The sequence below is a fragment of the Oryza sativa genome, chromosome 9 (genome assembly GCF_034140825.1).
Source record: "Oryza sativa Japonica Group chromosome 9, ASM3414082v1".
NCBI classification, from domain to species: Eukaryota; Viridiplantae; Streptophyta; class Magnoliopsida; order Poales; family Poaceae; genus Oryza; species Oryza sativa.
Genome location: NC_089043.1, coordinates 22,059,681 through 22,079,327, shown reverse-complemented (window position 1 = coordinate 22,079,327; position 19,647 = coordinate 22,059,681). Strand labels below are relative to the sequence as shown.

At 42.5% G+C, this 19,647-nt stretch overlaps 2 protein-coding genes across 2 annotated transcripts; both read right to left on the bottom strand.

Annotated features, from left to right (window-relative positions):
- Positions 1-829: 829 nt before the first annotated feature.
- LOC4347314 (GLABRA2 expression modulator) lies at positions 830-2,251 on the bottom strand. The gene is made up of 4 exons (XM_015755567.3): positions 2,060-2,251; positions 1,870-1,971; positions 1,481-1,755; positions 830-1,373 (listed from the first exon to the last, which is right to left on the bottom strand). The coding sequence occupies exons 1-4, from the start codon at positions 2,070-2,072 to the stop codon at positions 1,185-1,187; spliced, it is 579 nt and encodes a 192-aa protein (XP_015611053.1). The 5' UTR covers positions 2,073-2,251; the 3' UTR covers positions 830-1,184.
- Positions 2,252-12,853: 10,602 nt separating this feature from the next.
- Positions 12,854-15,666, bottom strand: LOC4347313 (cyclin-D4-1-like). Its single transcript, NM_001403830.1, has 6 exons — positions 15,091-15,666; positions 14,899-14,985; positions 14,418-14,516; positions 14,079-14,280; positions 13,879-13,976; positions 12,854-13,661 (listed from the first exon to the last, which is right to left on the bottom strand). Exons 1-6 carry the CDS (start codon positions 15,424-15,426, stop codon positions 13,413-13,415), a joined length of 1,071 nt encoding a protein of 356 aa, NP_001390759.1. The 5' UTR covers positions 15,427-15,666; the 3' UTR covers positions 12,854-13,412.
- Between the last annotated feature and the right edge of the window lie 3,981 nt (positions 15,667-19,647).

The following is a 19,647-nucleotide window of genomic DNA, read 5'->3' as shown; positions in this document are numbered from 1 at the left end:
ACCGTTTCAATTCTGAATTTAAATTTAAATATTTATGATGTAGTATGAAGATAAAAAGGGAAGGAGAAAGGGGGAGGGGGGAGGAGGGAGCGACAATATAGGGGAGGGCGGGTGATCACTCCCAGCGATTACCTGCCTATTAGGCGTACCCTTGTCGTTCGGTTGTGTTCGGTGCCTCATTCCACTCGTCCTCATTGGCATCTGCCTGAAAAGGAGTTTGTTCGTAGGTTCATCGGAGTATTTTTTAAAAAAAGGGAGAATAGCCACTATGGTCCCTGAAGTTTCGCTTTGAGATCATTTTAGTGCCTGACTTTTCAAATTATCCAAGCAAGCCCTTAAACTTTATCATGTGGACATATACAGTCCTTGGCCCATCGAAAATTGCCATGTGGACATGCCATGTCATCTTCCAATGCAAATATATGATGACATACCCAATTTTCCCTTACACGTATCGTCATAGGGAAAAAAGAGAGAAAGAAAAGGAGAAAAATAATAATAATAAAGAAGTAGGTGATCCTGCATATTAAATATCCGTTAGAGTTTTAACATTGAAATGCAACTACTTACATGAAATTTATTTGGCATGATAATTATATATTTAGTGGTTGTAGCTAATTTAACTTTGTATTAGCATAATCCAATGAAAAAAGTTTGCCATATATCCAGTCACATTGAATAAAGTTTGTAAATTCTTTTCATTATTTTTTATGGTACATGGAAGGGTAAATTGGACATTTTACCATATATTTTGCATGAGAGCATAACATGGCATGCTCATGTGGCAATTTAAGTGGAACTAAGGACTATATTAGCCCACATGACAAATTATATAAGGACTCGTTTGGACAATATAAAAGGTTAGGGACCAAATTGATCATGGAGCAAAACTTCAAGGATCATGTTGGCTATTCTCTCAAAAAAAAAAAATAAGGCAACCACAGTTTCCAAAACCTATAAGATTTTAAGTGAAGAGCTTCAGGAATCTTAGATGTGTGACATGTATCTCCAAACAATCGAAGATATCCGCAATCCCAAACAATCTCAAGTGACCGATGCACTCATAAACATATCCTCAGCAAGAAGAACTAGAGCACAAACACCCCAAGACACAAATCACGCCGTGTCAATCAGCGAACAACGAAGATTAGCGCGGGCAAATGCCGATGCCGCCTGTCACGCACTCACGCTTGCAGGTGGTGGAAGCCGCTGAGAGCCTCCTGCAAGTGCTTGACCGCGCTGTCGTAGTTCACAAAGCCCATCAACCAGAACTCATGGCGGTCCACCGACACGAGCTGGATGAACTTCTCCGCGGGCCTCTGCTTGCTGGCCGACGGGCTCGCCGACCTCAGCCTGTGCAGAGGAATCGCCACCTGCCCATCAGGCCATCACTCACCATTAACAACGGAGTACCGTACTGTATTATTATCATCACGATTCACACGCACAGTTAGTACATGTCTATATACCCTGTACGAACCTTGTAGTAGCTCCACTCTTTGCTGCCGCCGCCGGCCTCGTAGGAGAGTGGGCTGTCGCTGCAGAAGGCGACCCTGGCCGTGGAGAGGTACAGGATGCCCATCACCGGGCCGGCGGAGGTGGAGAGGTAGCACGCGTAGGACTTGCGGAGCTGCTCGTCGGGCGGCGCGCTGAACGCCTGCCGGAATATCCTGTCGTGGCCGCCCTCGGCCAGGACCTTGGTCCCCTGCGCGATCCTCCCCACGGCCGCCTCCCCGATGCTCGGCGCCGTCCTCACTGCAGAATCGATGGAGCAATGCAGGCCATCGATAATCACAAAGGGAAATCAATCGATAACGACTATGACAAATTTCGTCCATTGACGACGAGGGAACACGAAACGGTACTCACGGTGCTGCCATGTGTTGCGCGACAGGTCCTCGGCCTTCCTGGTCGTCTCGCCGACTCTCCGCGCCCACCGCGACAGCGCGTTCTTCACCGTCTCCGTCCTGCCTGCACCGCAGCAATCAACCGAACTGTGTAAGCCACGCAGCGGGTAGCAAAGCTCTGTTTGACCAAGAGCGCCGCGCCGGGGACGTACTCGACGACGGCATCGCGTAGGGGTTGGCCTCCGTTGCCACTCGGCGACCAGACCGACGCTGGTGAATCAGCGGATCGAGCGGGCCGCGCCTCTTGGTGGAGCCGTGTGGGAGGAGGTTGGAATGTTCCCTTCGTATCTGCCGATTTGTTTCGCGCGTATCGCGAAACAAATGGGGCTTCTGGCAACGCGAACAGCTCAGCTCGTAGCGTTCGACAGAATATAATTTACCGGAACGGGACGAGTCACCTAACCTGCCCGTTTTTTGTAAGCGCTTCTGTTGCACCGGTCCTCCTAGTCTCCTACGGTTGCCGGGTTGCGCACGTACGTACGTGCGGGCGCCGGTGTGTGTCGCACGCGGTTGGTTCGTTTCTTGTCGGTGTCGGGAGTCCGTAGCGTGCGGAGCGGAGGGGGAAGTTTTCTGGTGCCACGTGACGGGAACGCAGGCTGGACGGCTGGGTCGGGCAGGAACTACACGGCACGGCACGGCTTCGCCTCATTAGAAAAAGGAAAGTTTTGGCGCTGGTGGAGGGAATGCAACGTTGCGGACAAAGGCCGCGCCGGTCCTCGTTGCCGTCGCGCGACGACTTTTGGCAAAGGTGGTGGTACAAAACCTGTAGCTTCCATGGCTTCTCCCCGGCACGCAAAACAAAACATCTATTATTGTATGATTAATTAATTATTTGCTATCTATTATATACTAAAAGTCTATTAAACTCTCTACAAACGCTTCTAAACCGCCATGTGTCACCCTATAAACACTCTCGAGTTGCCACGTGGCACTCTAATAAAATATAGAATATCATAAAAAATCTAATAAACATATAGCCATTGATTTTCCGTTAAATCGGTGGACCCATATATTTTAATCATTAGACCTCTTAAGAAACAAAAATCCGGTAGCCCTCATCCCCATCGTGCATATATGCGGCATGTGCAGGTTCGTGCTATACCTCCCTCCCTCCGGCCTCTCTCTCCTATTTTCTCGGTAACTACTCCTATTTTTTAGCTAACACCTATATCTATCTTCAGATTTTCTAACTATGTTTACCTGTGAAAGATTTGCACGTAAAAAAAATGTTCCACTGTTCCATATACGTGCACATACATACATAGTACTCTCTTTTTTTTTTAACCTTTTTTCCCTTCTTCTTGGTTAGATGAGATAGAAAACCAAATTAATAATTTAATACACATATTAACTGTTAATATTTTAAGTTCTAAAATGCACTTTAATAGATTAGAAAAAAAATTCAAGAAAATATGAGGAAAAAAGTAAAACAACTTCTCATCGATTTTTATTTAAATTAGTATATCTGTTATCTCAGATCATTAAATTAAATCTATTAATAACCTCACACCTAATCTCTCTCAGCGCACTGACTAGAGAAAGGTACTTACATACTGCTCACAAAAAGCCAAAAAAAATACATATACAACTGTAATGCAACGTACGATTAAAAACAAATAAATATATATTACATATATCATTAAAAATTACATTCGCTTCCATCTCCTCCCCTCTTTTCTCTATGCATATATAGATGAGATCGTAACTATAATTAGTGATATTAAATTTTAAAGAACTATAACTTTATAAACATAGATTATATATATATCACAATATATACGTAAATAAATTAGATCCATAATCTTTGGAAATAAAATTTTTTTGGAATCTATTATTTTACCCATTATATTAACAATATAACATAATTTTATTTAGAACCATTATTTTTAAAAACACACGGTTTAAAATAAAGGTTACACAACTACATTTTATACCATTAATTATCAATTTATGATCTATATTAACTAATTTATACTCCCTCCGTTTCTAAATATTTGACGCCGTTGATTTTTTTAAATATGTTTGACCGTTCGTCTTATTCAAAATATTTAAGTAATTATTAATTCTTTTCCTATCATTTGATTCATTGTTAAATATACTTATATGTATACATATAATTTTACATATTTCATGAAAGTTTTTTTATAAGACGTACGGTCAAATATGTACTAAAAAGTATACTATTTTTAATAAAAAATATTTTTCCATCGATTTTCACTTAAACTGATGACGTATTAATTAATTATGACGTATTAATTAATTAATTAATTAGGAAGTCATATATATCTTTCATAAAAATTGAAAAAAAGAAGCTTCTAAAGACCTCTCTTCAGTACTCTGCACAACATGTGTTCATATTTGTGACAAAAAGCATCGTACCTGAGGCAGCTAAAAGTGATTACCAAAGTGATCATGACTGTCAATAAACACTACACATACTAATTAAATTTATATAATTTCTCTCTTTGCTAGAAGGCCACCAACCGGGCAGCCCACTTCCTTTGCGGCCTACTGATTGCAAACAAGCCCAGAGCCTAAAGGGCTCAAATTTAATCAATCCCAAGTGGTTTTCAACCAGAGTTCCTTTCTGTTACTACCTTCAACCTTTCTGACCTTTTCCGATACAATCAGGTCATTTCCTCAAATATATAGCGCCGAAGAACAATATGGTCGCATGAAGTGGACTCAGTCGACCCATCGATTTGTCTATAGTTAGATTATACTCTTATTAACGATAAAAATAATTTATAGGTAAAAATTATGTCAGGATATGATACCTCAGAGGTATGAGGACATGATACGAGTTATCATCCTGTCCAAACGGGATATTGTTATGTAGTATTTTCTTATCAAATCTCGTATTTACGGTTCCCAAATCTGATACTATGGAGGTACCCGCCTAATACTTTTGGGATACCAAGACAAATACCTGCGCCCTGCAGTACAATCTATGTATCCCTTTCCATTGAATTGATTCCCCGCATCGGTTACTCACTCTAGGCCAGCTCAGGATGCGTGTCAGTGGGCGAATTGTGGTGCTCCTTTGTGGTGAGGTGCTGTGAGCCCCCGTCTCTCCCCAACTTCCTCCACCCAGCCATGCACCGGTGACCACGCCCCTTGTTCCTTCCCTAACCCTCTTGCTGCTTCTTCCTATCTCAATTTTCCTCCTGAGGAGCTTGCCGTGTACTTGGGCCGATTAATCTGTGACGACGCAGTGGGCGGCGAGATCCACCACAGTAGCTTAGTGGAGATCACCATGAAGGAGGCGCTCGATTGCCAAGTCATGTTCGTGTGTGTTGTGCCGTAGGGGCATACGAGGACCACATAGGACAACCTCATGGCCATCATCATAAGGCTGCTTTGTCGTTGCCTCAACTCACCATCGACGTCTCCTGCCACGCTGCCACATAGGGAACATGGTCATGGGGTTCGGATAATGCTTTAGTAGTGCAAAGGATCCTGATGATACCGCGTGCGATGCTGGGGATGAGATCCCATCCGTTAGCATTCCCATAAATTAGAAAGAAGATCATGAAATTCTGGCCATTCATATAGTTGTTTTTTTTTTTTGGAAAAAAGGAGTGTGTTCGGTAGACATCTTTGTGGCAGCACTGAGGTTGCGATGCATGTTGTGCATGGCTGTGCTACTTGCTATTGTAGTTGACTACACTGCCAGCCGAACAGGGCCAAAGACACATGGTCAAATTTAATCTACAAGTGTATTTATCCACGTTCTTCCTTGGTAGGGGTGAAAACAGTCACGGAAATTCTCGATCGACCGAGCGCCGTTTTCAGGGGCACTGTTTTTGGCTATTTATAAATTTTGTTTTTTCTATTTTTTTTGCATTGTATTAATGTTGACACGATATACTTTAAATGATTAATATGGTTAATTACCGGTCGATCGACCGTCGTTTCCGAAGATATGCTACCGATTCCGACCATTTTCACCTCTATTCTCGGGTGATGATCACCTGTGCAGCTGTGCTCCCTTTGTTACTCAACACTACAAAGTCAAAGTCCTGAGACGTGACTACACCGCTACACCAACGCGACAGCCACCATGCATACACGATGCCCCTTGTGCCCTTCTGTGTGCTGTGTTCCTAAATTTTTCACCTTTTGGTTCTTTTGAAAAGCTTATTATACAAATAGATCCTAAAAAACTTATGCTAGGATTGATCCCTTTTTGCTGTGCCAACATCATCGGCGCCGTGGTCCGATATGACGGCACCATACCCCCTTGCCTCCTGTGAAAGCTAAGTCAACAATGTGAGGGGGACGGCGACAATATCGTTTGCGCCGAGGACATATTTGTTAGAAAATAAAAAAAACTATTTGTAGCGAAAATGGACCTATTTGAAAATAAAACTATTTATAAATAGGTCCTCAATGTCAACTACGTTGATGATGAGGATTTATTTGTAAATATTTTTTTTATTACAAATGGGTTTTTTAATATATATATATATATATATATATATAGACTCTCAGTGCCAACGACATTGGCATCGTTCCCCTTCACATTAGTGGCTTAGCTTTAACTAGGGGTTAGGGGGACGATGCCAACGCTATTGGCGCCATCATGTTGGACCATGGCATCAGTAACGTTGGTATCGCGAAAATAGTTATTCTTAGAATAAGTTTTTTAGGAATCTATTTGTAGAGTTAATTTTCTAAAAGGATAAAAAGGTGAAAAGTACAGTGCTGTGTTTTGCAGTCGTTCACTCTATCCACATCATCCATCCCATTGTCGGCCGTACGATTCAACCAGATAGCAATGGACGACGTGAAAGGAACACACTCGGCACTCGGTACGCTGATGTTGCTGTCATTGGGCGAGCCTGCCATTTTTGTGCCTGTGGCTGCTGCCGAGTCCATTGTTTCACCAAAGGGTGCAACTTTCGAGGTCTCCTCAGACCAAAGGGTCGGTCCCCAAAGGCCCCGAAAATTTCGTGTCCCATGATGACCAAACAATTGTCCGATTGATCAGCATGCTCTGACCTGATCGAGACGATCGATGCCATCATCTGTGTAGTCAATTATATTCTCCCTGGGGCCAAACGAACACTGGGCCTGCCTCTACCCTACCGGCCACTATACTGCTACCCCCGGCAACGTATTTGACCACGCTGCATGCCGGCCGGCGAGACCCACCGTCTGCCGTGGCGCCGTGGCGGGGACGACGCGTACGTACGTCCAAGACGACGAGCAAGACGACGAGACCGGTCTCGCTATCGTCGCGTGATCCCATCTCGCGACCCAGCCAGGTTTTACTACTGCAGCGTCCTTTTGGCCGGGCACGGCTACCGCTTCTGAATTATACTAGTGCTAGTGTACTGCCGCTACTGCGCAGTGAGGGGGGGATGAAACGTTTTTGTTACAGTTTCGAGCTGGCACGGCATGGCGCGACGTGCGTTTATTCCCCTGGCAGTGGCCGGGGCAAGAAAAAAGTGAATTGATCCGTCGATGCATCGATCGATCGATCGGCCGGCCGGCAACTGGGCGTCGCATTCGCATCTGCTTTTTCGGCGTTCTGTTCTGTTCTGCTTCTGCGCGCAGTGTATAGATGCATTTATCCCCTGTGCGTTGTTCGGTTGTTGATCCGAGCAGGTGGTCGTGAGCCTTTTTCTGACGAATTTTACAGCCAAAGTGGATTGAACTGTCGCGGTTTGACGCGAATCTCGAGACGCGTGAGAGCCATATGAGAAGAATAAGTTCTTTGATGTCTCGTGGGGCGTACTTGCATCCACGGATGGAAGGTGTGTGGTACTACTGTTCTGAAACGGTATCTCTTCGACGTAGCTGGGATAATTAACCGATTACACTTCAGAAAAATAAAATTGCTTGATCTTGTCACTGTGTGGCAATGTCTTTGAAAAATACTTAGCAGAGAAGATTATTCAAACGCTACTCAATTTGTTAGAAAGCCAGAGATAGAAAAACTTATCGGTCTGATAGACTAAAAGTTAATGTATTCATCCAAGGCTTGACCAAGAGGGGTTAGGTACTGATGTGTGAACTGGAGATCGATCAAAACCTCGTTATACAATGCCGACGAAGGCCATAAATACGTGCATGTGATGGCCTCAATGAAGTGGATCTTGCAGAATCCTTGCTAAGATTGGTCTCGCACGCGCGCCAAAACTGAGATCCAAATTAGTGCAAGTTCACTGTTTTGCCATGAGCACGCGAGTCTGGATCATACTATGGTACAGTCCATTATGTTTACAGTTCAGATTCTTTTTCACGTGATCTCTCTCCATCCAAATTTTTAGGGCCATATGTATTTCAGGATTGGAACTTAATTCGTAAGTTTTGACTATCAGATTGACAATGTATATGTTTACTGCATATGGCCATATATTTGCATTGTCAAAACATAATTCACTAGATTTATGTTTCAGTATATTTGCATGTCCCACTCAAAAAAAAGTAGATTTGCATGTCCATGATTTTGTAGTAAGTTGCTCCCTCCATCTAATAGTGTTACAATATACTGTATGACATTTAAGAACAAGTTACCAGCTCCAAAACTCATAGTATCTCTTTGACTCTTTCAGAAGGGACATTTGGTCCATACCTTCTACTACTAGTTTGGAATGCATGGTCTAATTGGTTGTAGTCTTTCTCATGTAGAAATGTATCCAGCTTGGGACCCTTTTTGTTGGTCTCGTAATTCTTCTGGGCAGTTCATGATGCACTCGATATTGAATGCTGCGTCAATAAATTCACAACTGCATTTCAGCAATAAGTCCATCTGGAAATTAATTGACAATTTCACTCAAGGTAACATTTTTTTATCTGTATATTTTGTAGAGGGTTTGTTCTGACAAAAGACAACACATGACCGGATAGAGATAGCTAGAGAGGTGGCAGATGTTTGGATCAAAGGAACAAAACACAACAATAAAAACGTAGGAAAAGAAAATATATAGTGCAAGATTGGAAAAAAAACATATGAACAATTATATAGACGGGTGTTTGGAATGCAAGATCAATATTAGAAGATAGCACTCTTGCTTTTGTTACTAATGTTCGGTACCCCATTTTCCCATCCCCTCTCCCTCGTTTTCCGCGCGCACGCTTTTTAAACTGCTAAACGATGCATTTTTTACAAAAAATTTCTATACGAAAGTTGCTTAAAAAAATCAAATTAATCCATTTTTGAAAATAAATTAGCTAATACTTAATTAATCATGCGTTAATGGACCGCTCCGTTTTCCATGTCGACTGTTTGCGTTGGAAACCTGGGCTGCCAAAACTGAGCCTAAATTCATAATGTTCTCAAGGTCACCTAAGAGCAAGTTTAATAGTATAGCCCACTACTAGCTCCAATTCACCAAACTAATAGCCAATTCATACAATAGTTAATTAATATACTATTAATATATGGTCCCACATGTCATACACACATTGCGTCTTGGAGTCCGCGCTGCAGTTGGCTACAGATCTGTAGCCCGCTGCTCTTCTCTCTCATTTTTTATCTCATTAAAATATGTTTATAGCTGGCTAATAGTCTGTTATTGTACCTGCTCTAATTGTGTTGCCTCTTGTCATTTACTCCCTCCCTTCCTAGGGAAAATTTTCATTGGCTTTCACCCATTTTTTTTAGAAACACAGTACAAACGCAGGCGCTCACACTCTACCCCTATAAGCTCCTCTGGAAGACTGGGCCGGCATGTCTTGAGATTGACGAAGTCACCGCAGGCGCCTCTAGCTACCCCTATGAGCTTCTCCAGAAGACTGGGCCGGCATGTCTTGAGATTGACGAAGTCACCACAGGCGCCTCGCTATCGACGGTTACGTTGCCTACCACTGAAAGAGTAATTAGCTGTAAATGCGAGCACCCATGTCAAATCTAGTATTTGAACTTGGGTGGGTTGGTTCCACCACAAGGAACCTAGCTAACCAGTTGAGCTACGGTCACTTTACTTTCACCTCATTTTTTTCATTCCTTTGCTTGTAATAGAATAATATTTGAATGCTGAAACTCAGGAAACGATTCCAAGGGAATACTTGGGTTCATTCTTCATTACAAACACCTCTTTGGGTAGGAAATTAAATACTATGGTTTTCAAATCCTTGTAATTTTCCTTTGAAAATCCTACATCCTAAATAGGCCTGTAGTGTTTGCATCTCTTTTCTGATTGCCATATATTACCTTTGTCTCATAATAATTGCATTTCTAGGGAATTAGAGATAGATTAACGGCAAACACAATTTACCACAATAACCGTATTTAATAACTATACTGCATGCGCATATTCCATATGCATACTTGACTAAAAGGAAGGTTGAGACATACATCACATAAGTAAACTTAATTAAAAGGAAGGTTGGGATACACATTACATTTGTTCGGTCCTATCTTATCAGAAATATAATTTTTTTTTGATAAAATTTGAATGGTAAAAATGTAATTATTATATAAGGAAGTTAGTAACTCACTTTGCTTGGTGAGGCATTTTGTTTGTCCTAGGCAGTGTGGCTTTGCAAAAAAAAAAAAGGTGGTGTTGTTTTCTTATTAAGATATACTACTAGATTTTACCTCGATTTCTATTAGCACGTTTTTTATCTGGTGTGTTTAATGCAAAAAAATTTCTATATAGAAATTTCTTTAAAATATCAAATAAATTAAATTTCATGTTTTTAATAATTAAAATTTATTTAATCATGCACTAATTATTTTCTTATTTTTGCGTGTCCTGATTTCATCTCCATGTTTAGTAGAAAATAACGATAGAAGAAAAAATAAATGAAAGTTGCTGGTCCTCTGCATGCTAGTTTTATGTGCATGTATGTTTTAGCATTAATTATTTTTCGTTGTTTCGGTCTTGTATCTTCGGCTAATAAGCCGCAGGCAAAAAAACAAAAAAATATAACCAATTAGGCAGTATCAGCACTTTGTATCCTTATAGCATATCCAATAGCCTCTTCAATTGCTTCTCCAAGCCAAATTTTAGTCACTCTAGCAAAAAAAAAAAAAAAAAAAACTTCTCCAACAGCTTCTCTAGCGGGATGGCGGCCAAAACACTCCCTCCCCTAGCCAGATTTGACCAGTCGAAGTCACTGGCTAATGGTGGGCCCCACGTGCTTTTGCCACCTGCTGCTTCTCTCTCTGCTTCTTCTCTCTCGTATCCGTTGTCGCCGTTCGTTAGTGCCCGCCGGCCCAGTGTCAATGCAGGCGCCGCCGACCCTACCGGCCGTCGCCTTCCCTGCCAGCCGTCGTCGCCCCTGCAGGCCGCCATCGCCTTCCTTCTTCGGCGTCGGCCATCGGCGCAGCTCGACAACGAGGACGACGGGGCGGCTCGACGGCTCTCAAACAACACCGGGGCAGAGCTCGTCATGGCCGACGCCGCTGTGCCCCTTGCGGCCGCTGACTTCGAGCAGGTGGACCAGTTTACGTGCGGCGGGTTCTCGTTGACGATGGCGATGAATCACCTCCTCGCCGGGGGAGAGTCGGTTTGCGCCATCGACAGCGAGGAAGGGAGGGCACGACGGTCGGGATGGAGGGCATGGCGGCGAGGGAGGCCAGCGAGAATTAGATCCCGTCGTCGCCTCATGCGCCTGTCGTCGTCGTCTGGCGCTGGCCATCGTCGCGTGAAACGGTGGCACCGCCGCCGGCTCCCCATCCACCCGCCCCCTCGCCTCAAGCCGCCGCCTCCTCATCCGCCGGTTGGGAAGAGGGCCACCGGCGCCGGGTGGGTGGAGGTGGGGAAGGGGAAAGGTGTGACTGTAGAGGAAGAGAGGGGAAGAAGGTAGAAATTAACATGTGGGACCCACTACCAGATTGGAGAAGATAATAGAGATGCATGCTATTGGAGTAAAAGGCAAATTTGACTCCCCAAATTTTTGGCAAGATTGCTAAATGGGTGTTTGGAGAGGCTGTTGGAGATGCTCGTTGGGATGAGGTTGTATGATGAAATGCATGGAAAATTTGTGGTAGTAGCAAATCTAAAAGACTGCGTTAAGTTAAATTGCGCCCTAAAATTTAGAATAGAAATGACAAGTGGGCATTTGATATTTGTTAAGCACAAGAGTGATATATACACAAACAGACTCTATGGGTTGGTTTGGTTTGTGGCCTAAATTGGCCTTACCAATTTTTGTCAATGTCAAATTTTGGCAACTTTTGACATGGCTAATTTTGGCAAAAGTAAAATTGTGTTTGGATTGAAGCCAAAATAGCCTAAATTAACTGTTGAAATGGCCTATTTTCTTAGGCATGCCAAAATTTGGCTCCAAACCAAATAGACAATAAACACTATTGAAATTGTCAAATATTGGTAAGGCCAATATAGGCCTCAAACCAAACCAAACCCTATGATCTCCCAAAATTGAACAATAATACTCCTATGTCAAAGTGGCGGATCTTTCCCGCTTGAAAAGGGCACTGAACAGTATCTTTATTGTTGCCTACAGCCATGCTTGTCTGGAAGCATTGCATTATTAGTAGTTAAGTGTCCTTACTTGGAACATATGGCGAACAAGCAACCTAAACAACGCAAAATGGGTCACCTGAAAAAGAAATCCAACTCAGGAAGGAATAATCTTGCTAGCAGTTTTATAGTTTGGGAGCAGAGAAGCTTTAACTCCAGAGAAAGGACCAACCTAATTTCTTTAGCCATATTCTCAACTCTCCTGTATGGCACTAGTAGGAGCACTATTTTTATGTTTGTGTTCCCGAGGTTTCTCCAGACAATGTCCCTTCTCCTTTCAAGGGCAAAGAGGCGAATTCCATGGTCCATGCAGACAACTGGTCAAACAATGTAGGGTGGCAGCAAGATAGTCGTAAGCACTAGCACAAAGCAAAAGGGAACTGATCATATGTGAATATGTGATGTTGATTGTTCATAACACCTCAGAAATGATCAGAAGAAACCCTCCTCCAGCTCTTATGGGTTTTGTCTATGTCTTTTACTTTTATCTTCTTTTTTTTTTTTTGCTTCAGCTTCTTCTTGTAGTTTAGTTATGCTGAATTATTGGAGTTTGACACCAAAATTGTTTGTTTCTCTCCTTTTTTATGATTTTTCTTCACAAAGGAATTAAGCAGGGGAAATTACAGAACAACGCAAAACTGAAACACACGCAGGACATCTGGAGTGTCAGTGCCTAGCTCGCTTTGCCTTGTGCCACTGTCACCTCGTCTCTGCCTTTATTTTGGTCATCTCATTTTCATCTCGCCCGGCTCTCTTCCCACAAATCCTCTACTCTTTTGTGGCTGCCTGCCTCCTAGCAACTAACGCTAAAGCACATGAAAATATTGGAGCACATGTCTACCTCAGACTCTCTTTATCCATCAGTATCTTTGCTCTGTTGCCATGTCGAAAATGCCTTGCTTTTGGTCCTTCATCGCCTTTCAGGCTCTAGCTCCCATACGGCATCGAAAGGCTCCACAGTCATTTGCAATCAAAACCATTTGACTTTCCCAAGAAAGAGAGATGCACGATCAGTTTCGCAACACATATAAACAGACTTTTAATTGATCCATCATTGGCTGCATCATCTGCTAATCTTCCTCCTCTTGCTGCTAACCGGGGAGCTATCATGTTCATATCCCCAGCTGCTTGCTGCGTAGTGTGAGGCAACAGCTGAATCGTCACTCCTGTAGCTGAGGCAGCCTGCTGCATCCAACACGCCAGTAGGGCTCCGTGGAATGGAGGAGGAGACGAAGACTCTGCTGGGGCTTGAAGGTTTTGGATGTATCAACTCCATGGCCTGAATCACTTCCTGGCAATGCGACATCCTCTCCTGCAAAGAAAAAACCACGGCGACAGAGAGCATTAATAACCAGTTTACGTGCAGCTTTCTCTCTCTCGCGGCTGTAAATGCGTTTCACGGATTTCTGTAGCGTTAAGGGTAGTATGGCTACAGTTTGAGCCTATGGCTTCTGTGCGCGTAACGTTTCGCATTGAATTTTGGAAGGAACGTTGCATTCATGACTGGTCATCTTGCCCTGCACACGCACCTTATTTACATGGGAGAAAGCGGCGTGTTCTTCTCCGACCACGGCGGCGGCGACCGCGGCGGCGATCTCCGACGGCCTGAATCCCAAGCATTCTGTTCCTGCATTGCGTGAACATATACATTCATGTTAGATTTTTTTTCAGAAGCTTCTGTGATGCATGGAGATGTGCCAGAATTTTCTTGCATGCACACTGGCCGTACCTCTAGCTATGCACAAGATGAGCTCTGAAGACAGCAGCGCCGAGCGTCCCGACGGCGGATCGCCGCCGTTGAGCTCGCGGAGGAAGTAGTCGACGTAGGAGAAGGGAGTGACGGCCTGCATCCTCCATTTGAGGGTGCTCAGGACCAGCAGCTCCATCCTCTGGATCGTCTTCGCCTCGAACACGTACCGTTCTTCCCCGACCTGGCAGACGGTAACACGCGCGACCCGGAAACGATCAGAACGTGATCATCCCACAGTAAAACGGACGCAGGGTGCAACGCAAATCTGCATCGTTCAATGCAAAACCTATGCGTTTCAATTCACAATTTAAGTCTCACCTGCAGGTCCAGCGATTGAGGCACATCGGTTTCCTCCATCTTGGCAGCAAGCGACAAGCACGCTACTGCTAGCAGCTGCGTCATCCAATCCTTGCCATCCTGCAGACAAGTGCACAGAATTACTGATCCTGAACAGCTGAAACGTCCCAGATTTACCATTTTCTTCGAGAACCGAGCAGTAGTTAATTAATCCCTCCGTACTCATAAAGGAAGTCATTTAGAACAATATTTAAGTCAAACCTTGGGAATATAAACCATAAAAAACTCTCAAGTTATTGAGTTTGAAAATATAAAAATTATATGAATAGATTTGTTTTGAAAATTACTTTCATAAAAGTATACATATATCACTTTTCAATAAATATTTTTATAGAAACAAGAAGTTAAAGTTATGTTTTGGAGACCGTACCGCTGCCCTAAACGACTTTCTTTACGAGTATGGAGCGAGTACTAGTACTACTACAGCTATAAGGTTTCTTACCGGAAGCTGGTAGAGTGAGAGGAAGCGGTCCAAGTAGTTGACGGCCAAGCAGGCAGTAAGAGGAGCGAAGCTGTAGTAGGAGTGAACCTGTCGAGATCGAGATGAACAGACGGATCAATCACTGGATCGACGCGAACAATGCCAAATCAGAGAGATTTATATATGGCTCGCATCGATGAAGAACACCCCCACCTTCCAAATCCAATCGATGGCATCCATCCTGACGCGAAGATCCAGGTCGCCGTCGCCGCCGCCGGCGCGCAGCCTCTCGGCGTAGTCCTCCCTCGGCATGTGGTCCGCCTCCGTCTCCACCAGGCGGGCGACGCATTCCTCCGACGGCACGGCGAAATCCACGCCAGCGACGTCCACGCACGGCGGCGGCGGCGGACCAGCGCACCTGGCCCTCTTCCCAGCCACGACGTCCTCCTCCTCTTCCTCTTCCTCGCCGCCGAAGCCGAGGACGCTGCTGCTGTCCTCGGCGCAGAGCAAGATGGAGGCCGCCATCTCGTAGCTCGTCAGAGCTGCCATTTCCTTGCTGATAAATCTTGCTAAGCTTGTGATAGATTGTGTGGTCTCCCTCCTCCTCTTCTTGCTCTTGCTGTTCTTGCTCTTTATCTTGGTGGGAGGTGAGGTGTGAAAGAGGAGGAGGGGGCAAGTGAGCAATGGGGGGATGCGTTCTCTTTGTATACACAGCCGCGTGGAGGGTAGGAGGAGGGCATTTTGGGCAGGACATGAAGCAGAAACAGGGCAGCTGCCAACTGAAGCGGGAAGGGAGGAGGGTGACGCTGACTAGAAAAAAAAATTGCTCTTTTTTTCATGGCACTTTGGCTCTCTTTTTCTTTTCTTTTCTTGTCTGTACTTTGCTGGTGGAGGAGTAATACTACTCACTTTTAATAGAGCTTTTAAATGTATTTTTTTATGGAGTCTGAGCATTAGTTGCATGCACTTTTATCCCTTTCCTTTTTCATATATTCTTCTCCACCTCAACACCACCTTTTTTTTCTTAAGATAATGAAAACTTTAATGACCATATGATCAAACTGAGCTCACTTCCGGCCTCCTCAGGACCTCAGCATCAGCTAACCTGCTTGAAAAGATTCAAGACTATTTGGAACTTAGGGCCTGCTTACATTCTCTGGCAAGTTTTTTCAGCATGTATATCGAATGTTTGGATACATGTATGAAGTATTAAATACAGAAAAAAAACTAATTTACATAGATTGCGTGTAAATTGTGAGACGAATCTTTTAAGCCTAATTGCTCCATGATTTGACAATGTAGTGCTACAGTAAACATTTGCTAATGATGAATTAATTAGGCTTAATAAATTCGTCTTGCAGTTTACAAGCGGAATCTGTAATTTGTTTTGTTATTAGACTACGTTTAATACTTCAAATGTATGTCCGTATATCCGATGTGACACGGTAAAAATTTTCACCCCTAGATCTAAGTTTTCGTTGATCAAGCAGTGGCCGGTCACGCATAGCAGCGATCGGTCTAATGCTTTTCCCTTGATTTTGTGTTTAGGAGTTTTTACATGTGGCTGTGTGTTTTTCTATTTTTTCCCTGGTTATAGCCTCCTATGATTATATTCGTGTATTTTTTCCTGCTATATCAATATAAAACATCGTATTTTTTGTTAAAAAAATGTAGAGTTTTCGTCAAAATCAATTCAGATTTCGTGGAAATAAGTAAAATTCTCGCCATCTAAAAAGATGCCTCAGGAAATTGCATTATATGAAAAGAGAATATGTTTGGCCAACTATTCCTCGGTTTGTCTCCGCACCCAAAGAAAAAAGAAAAACTATTTCTCGGTTTGGTTCATACAAGCATTAAGAACTTTGCAAAGGTAGTCACAGCAAAGGGAGTGCCGGAATAGCTAGCATCTACGCGTGTTTTGCTTTTCTACTCTTTTTTTGGGCGCTTTCTTTACTTTTTTTAGTGATGATAATTATATGTATGTTTAGATTTGAGATAAGAAAAGGTAGTCTTTTTCAAAAGTCAGATGATGATTTTTATTGTTTGACTGAATTGCAAGCAGAGAATGCTGTAAAACAATTTTGGAGCTAGCTGATCTCTGCCACGCAAGTGCAATTTTTGTTATCGTTTATCTCAAATACATATTTATGTGCACCATTATTTTAGATCAGTTATGTTTCTTAATTTTTTACGTGCAAACATTTTTTAAAAGAATATATGTAATATTAATAAAATTAAGTCCAGAGTTACTATTATTCATATCAGAGTTAAATCGAAGGCTAGAATTAATAGTTATGAAATTATACATTAAAGAAGTACAATTTCATAACTAGTTCTAATAGATCTAATGTTCATAATTAATATTTACATATTTTTAGCTCAGATTCAACGTTAGGAAGTTATAACAATCTACAAATCATAATTTCTATAGATCTATCACAGTCGATCGAACATATGGCTAATATATTCTCAAATCATAATTTCTATAGATCTATCACGGTCGATCGAACATATGGCTAATATATTCTTTCTTCGATTAATATGATAATTTGTTGCCTTTAGGGCGGAGGTGATGTTTTATTTTCAAGATATTTATAATAAGTAGATAGATAGGTTCAATATTTATTTATTGATGTGAAATTGAGTTATTAGAAATCAAATTGCTAGATAACCGAACTTAGCTTGAAGGCAAGCTCTCTGCAAGCCAGTAGGTGCCTACGGATTAAGGCTTAGTTCTTTTCAGAAACTAAAAATGGTATTTTTCTTGTTTTCCGTTAGCATACTTCTTAAACTGCTAAATAGTACGTTCTGTGAACAAAATTCTATATAGAAATGTTTTTTTAAAAAATCAAATAAATCTATTTCACATTTATAATATTTAATACATAATTAATTATGTGTTAATGATACGTTCCATTTTTCTGAGTCACGAACAGCTCCAGCCGTACCACACGTTCAAACTATGCCTATATTTGGGAATGTTAATAGCATCTCCAATAGCATGACTATTTTTGTCTCTCCATTCATCCATTTGGCCAACGCACCAAAAGATTTCTCTCCATACTGCTACACACTCCAACAAATTCTTTATTCCGTACTCTTCATTGCCACTGTCTCGAAACTCTTATTCTCTCCCTCTCCTCTCTTTTCTTTCCCCACCCCCTCGCAACGGCACTACATATGCCGGGGGGGGGGGGAGGCAACACTGGATGGTAGGGATGGAGACGGCAGCGCCGGTTGGCCGAGGGTGGAGGCGGAGGCGGTGCAACTAGATGGACATAGGCCTTGCCGCAGGGAGGCAGAGAGGAGTGACGCCGACGCTAGGAGGCTGCGGGAGGCAGCATCGGATCACCGGGGGCGAAGGCAACCAAGCCGGATGTGGCCGGGGACAGAGGCAACATCAACGGCCGGTGCGTGAGGCGAGACCGAAGGAAGAGGGGAGAGAGACGTGTGTGGCCCACAATTGACCAACAGATGTGGTTTGTCAAATTTGGCCTGTTACTGGACGTGTTTGGCTAGCCGGAAGGCTTGGCCAGTTAGTTAGAGAGTTTGTTGAAGGGTAATTTTTTATGTTAGTTTTAATTTAGTTCGAAGAGTCATTTGATCACTCTGTTAGAGATGCTATAAGGTACGCATCGTATGTATTAAGTGGAATTGCATATTAGTCTTGCAGTAAGGTGTATGACTTCAAATCTCTAGCCTACCAATGTGTATCAAACCCTCTCTCAAAAAGAAAAAAGGAAATCGAATTGTTAATTTTGTTTCATCAATGCGATGTTCAGATTAAAATTGTATTTGGTATGCGTGTACTCTTGTTAATGTTCTTAGTGTCCAATAAGCATGTGCATACACAGATCGTTAAGCCTCGTTTGTGGTTCTCAACTCAAGTTTTCCAACCTCTACTTTCTAAATTCTCGTGAGCACATTTTCCAAACTACGAAACAATGTTTTTCTAAAAGAACTTAATTTTGTACAGTAAAGTTACTGTAAAAAAATATATTAATCTATTTTAAAAAAGTAGAAAATACTTAATTAAATACGTGCTAATAAGCTATCTCGTTTTCCTTAAAGAGGGAAAATATTCCCAACCACCACAACCGAACACAGCCTTGCATGGTTATTCGCATTAAGCACTAAGTTTCTTTGAGGGGTAGGTGACGTTTCTATCAACAGCTCGGAGGTGCTCATAGAGATAAGATGTGCGTCTACCTTTATAATTAAGTGCACATGCATGTATACGAGTGCCAATGTTTGTTATATGTTCTGAAAAGAAATCTCAAATTTTTTTTACCATGAAACTACAGAGGGGTACAGCAATTTTCGTTGATGGCAGAGGTGTTTAGAGCAAGTTTAGTAGTACAGCCCACTACTTACTATAAGCCAATGTTATAAGCCAATGTTAAAGCTAACATGTATAATAGGTTAGCTATAAGGTTAGCTTTATTTTTTTCATCCTCTCTCTTTATCTCTCTATGAATTTAATGCTTATTTCTTGGAGTTTGTGTGGAGCACTCTTGCATGAGAGCCAACACTCCCCATTTTTCTTTCTCTCTCTTCCACATAAGCATTTAGCTTGCTTATAGCTCACTATTATCCTTGCTCTTACGGGGGGTAAGATGTGCATATGTATCTTTAAATGATAAGCGTACACACATGTATATAAGCGTCAGCATTTATAATGTGTTCCGAACAAAATATCTCTTTTCTTTTACCATGAAACAATATATAAGGGAATCCCCTGCGATATATTGATTTTCATAAGGACGGTTT

Excerpts from the sequence above, each read along its gene's own strand:
- LOC4347314 (XM_015755567.3), bottom strand. Across the intron at positions 1,756-1,869 it reads GCGCAACACATGGCAGCACC|TGAGGACGGCGCCGAGCATC; the intron begins GTGAGTACCGTT and ends TCGATTCTGCAG. Across the intron at positions 1,374-1,480 it reads AAGAGTGGAGCTACTACAAG|GTGGCGATTCCTCTGCACAG; the intron begins GTTCGTACAGGG and ends CCTGATGGGCAG.
- LOC4347313 (NM_001403830.1), bottom strand. The coding sequence starts at position 15,426 with ATGGCAGCTCTGACGAGCTACGAGATGGCGGCCTCCATCTTGCTCTGC. Across the intron at positions 14,517-14,898 it reads TCTCACTCTACCAGCTTCCG|GATGGCAAGGATTGGATGAC; the intron begins GTAAGAAACCTT and ends ACTTGTCTGCAG. Across the intron at positions 13,977-14,078 it reads CATCTTGTGCATAGCTAGAG|GAACAGAATGCTTGGGATTC; the intron begins GTACGGCCAGTG and ends CACGCAATGCAG.